Source organism: Triticum aestivum, chromosome 2A, assembly GCF_018294505.1.
Source record: "Triticum aestivum cultivar Chinese Spring chromosome 2A, IWGSC CS RefSeq v2.1, whole genome shotgun sequence".
NCBI lineage: Eukaryota > Viridiplantae > Streptophyta > Magnoliopsida > Poales > Poaceae > Triticum > Triticum aestivum.
In genome coordinates, this window is record NC_057797.1 from 15772568 (window position 1) to 15774960 (window position 2393).

At 50.9% G+C, this 2393-nt stretch overlaps 1 protein-coding gene across 1 annotated transcript; it reads right to left on the reverse strand.

Moving 5' to 3' along the window:
- Positions 1 to 343: 343 nt before the first annotated feature.
- LOC123184298 (9-beta-pimara-7,15-diene oxidase) lies at positions 344 to 2178 on the reverse strand. Its single transcript, XM_044596444.1, has 2 exons — positions 1286 to 2178; positions 344 to 1166 (listed from the first exon to the last, which is right to left on the reverse strand). Exons 1-2 carry the CDS (start codon positions 2171 to 2173, stop codon positions 537 to 539), a joined length of 1518 nt encoding a protein of 505 aa, XP_044452379.1. The 5' UTR covers positions 2174 to 2178; the 3' UTR covers positions 344 to 536.
- Between the last annotated feature and the right edge of the window lie 215 nt (positions 2179 to 2393).

Here is a 2393-nt window from a genome sequence, read left to right on the forward strand (position 1 = left end):
AAACTATGAAAATCGTCATCAAGACCCTCAAATTGCAATATGTGTGTCATCTAGGTCGTCGAACTATTTCAGAGATGTCAAGTTGGTCCTCTAACTATTTAAGAGGTGTGACATATGTACACAGTTATTGCACTTGTAGGACCTGGATAACACTTTCCGTAGTTCAAGGACCTAGCTATGAGACGCCACTAAAATAGTTTGAGGACCTGCGATGCACTTCACATAAATTGCCGTAGAACAAGGACCAACCGGTTTTACAGAAGAGTCTCACGAGGAGACATGCGTGCAAACTCAGGCAAATCCATTAGGAAGAAGAAAGAACCACTATTACAATTTTTTGTGCTGCTCAATCCTAAACAAGATATTTGTTTTATTTCATATTCGAACAATACACAATCTGATATAGCCAGACCATCCCCTTACCATGAGATCACACCATGACTCGCCTAGCTCAATCGGACTATTAATCCCCCATATAGAAGGCTCAAGTGTACAATTCAACCAGTATTATTCCCCATAACGTGCATAAGTAAAGTTCAACTAACAACTGCATATGCTTTATACGGTTTCGCCACTAGGTGCAGTTGGTTCTTCCTCCTTGCCGATAAGGCAACTGTCATTTCCATGTCCAGCTCACTCGGCTTCACTCCCGCAGGGAGGCTCCAATCAAAGTAGTAAAGAAGTCGTGCCACCATGAGCTCCAACACAGCCAGCGCAAAGATATCTCCTGGGCAGGTTCTCCTTCCGCTACCGAATGGCAAGTAGTCGAACTGTGCGCCTTTTTGGCTTGTCCTGACATCCTCGAACCTCTCCGGCCTGAATTCCTCAGGTTCAAGCCAATACTCAGGGTTTCTACCCAGTGCCCAGGTATTTACCATAACCCTGGTACCCTCCGTGACCTCAAACCCACCAACGCTGCAGGTCTCCCGGCAGACACGGGGAACCAGCAGCGGCAACACTGGATTTAGCCTCATGGTCTCCTTGATTACCATATTTGTGTAGGGTAGCTCCAGAATGTGTCCCTCATGGTCTTGTGGGCTTTTATTGCCGAATGTTCGTCGCACCTCCGCCTGCGCCTTGGCCATCACTTCCGGGTTCCTCATCAACTCCGACATGACCCACTCGGCAGCTGATGATGTCGTGTCTGTCCCGGCCGCGAACATATCCTAATTAACGAATTAGTAAACAACATGCATGCATGAGCAAAGAACATGGAATAATAGTAGTATACTAGAAAATTCAGAGTATGCACGCATGCCAAGTCATGTCATCACATAATAATTACCATTATGATTGCCTTGATGTTATCGAGTTCCATCGGGAAGTCAAGCTCCCCCTCGTCCCTGATCCTAAGCAAAACGCTGAGAAGGTAATGACCTTGCCGCATCTCGGACTGCGAGATGATCTCGTCCAGGACCTTGTCCTGCTGGTGGCGGGCTCGCCATAGCCGGCCTGTCAGCCCGGAGAGCACGTCAATGAACCGCAGCGACGGGAAGAGGTCCCCGATGCAGAGCCCCGCGGCAAGGTTGCGCGCCTTGTCCAACGCGGACATAAACTCCTTTTGGAGCTCGGGGCTGCACATTTCCCCGAACACCGTCCTCCCGGTTATCGAATTTGAGCACGACACGAGCAGCCTGCTGATATTGAACGGCTTGCCACCTCTGCCGGCGTCGCCCACGTTCCTGACGAGGCGCATGGTCTCGCTGTCCCTTACGGGCGAAAACTGCCTCACCTTGCGCTCGCTTAGGAGCTCCACCGTGCAGATCTTGCGGAGCGTCCGCCAGTATGAGCCGTATGGCGCGAAGCCGATGTCGAGGTTTCCATAGAGGGTGACCTCGGAGAGCAGAATGCTCGGCCGCGACGTGAATGTAAGATCTTTGTCCCGCAGCACTTCCTGCGCGGCCGCCGGCGAGGAGATCACCACGGTGTCGATCTGGCCCAGCCGAAGGTACATGACCGGCCCATGCTTCTTTGCCAGGTCCCGGAGGACGACGGGCAGCTTGGTGGTTAGGATTTGGTGCAGGTTTCCGATCAAGGGAAGTCTCCATGGGCCAGGAGGCCGCCGCTTGTCGGAACTTGGTGCTAGTTTGCGGCTAAGCAAGGAAACTAGAATCACAGACACTGTGATGAGAGAAACGAAGCAGAAGCTGAGGGTGGCTCCGATTAGCTCCATGGAAATGGTTTGCTGCTTTGCTTGGTAAGAAGGCCATGAATGAGCGGCCTTTTTATAAGCCTTGGAATGTGCATGGTGGATGGACATTTCTCGCCACTTGTCATCTTTGCCCACATCACTGCTAGTGCTACTTGCTAGATGAAGGAAAATTGCAGGACTTAAACAGTAACGACAACATATGGAACCTTGACGAAAGGTTGGCAGCGCCGATTCTTCCTCT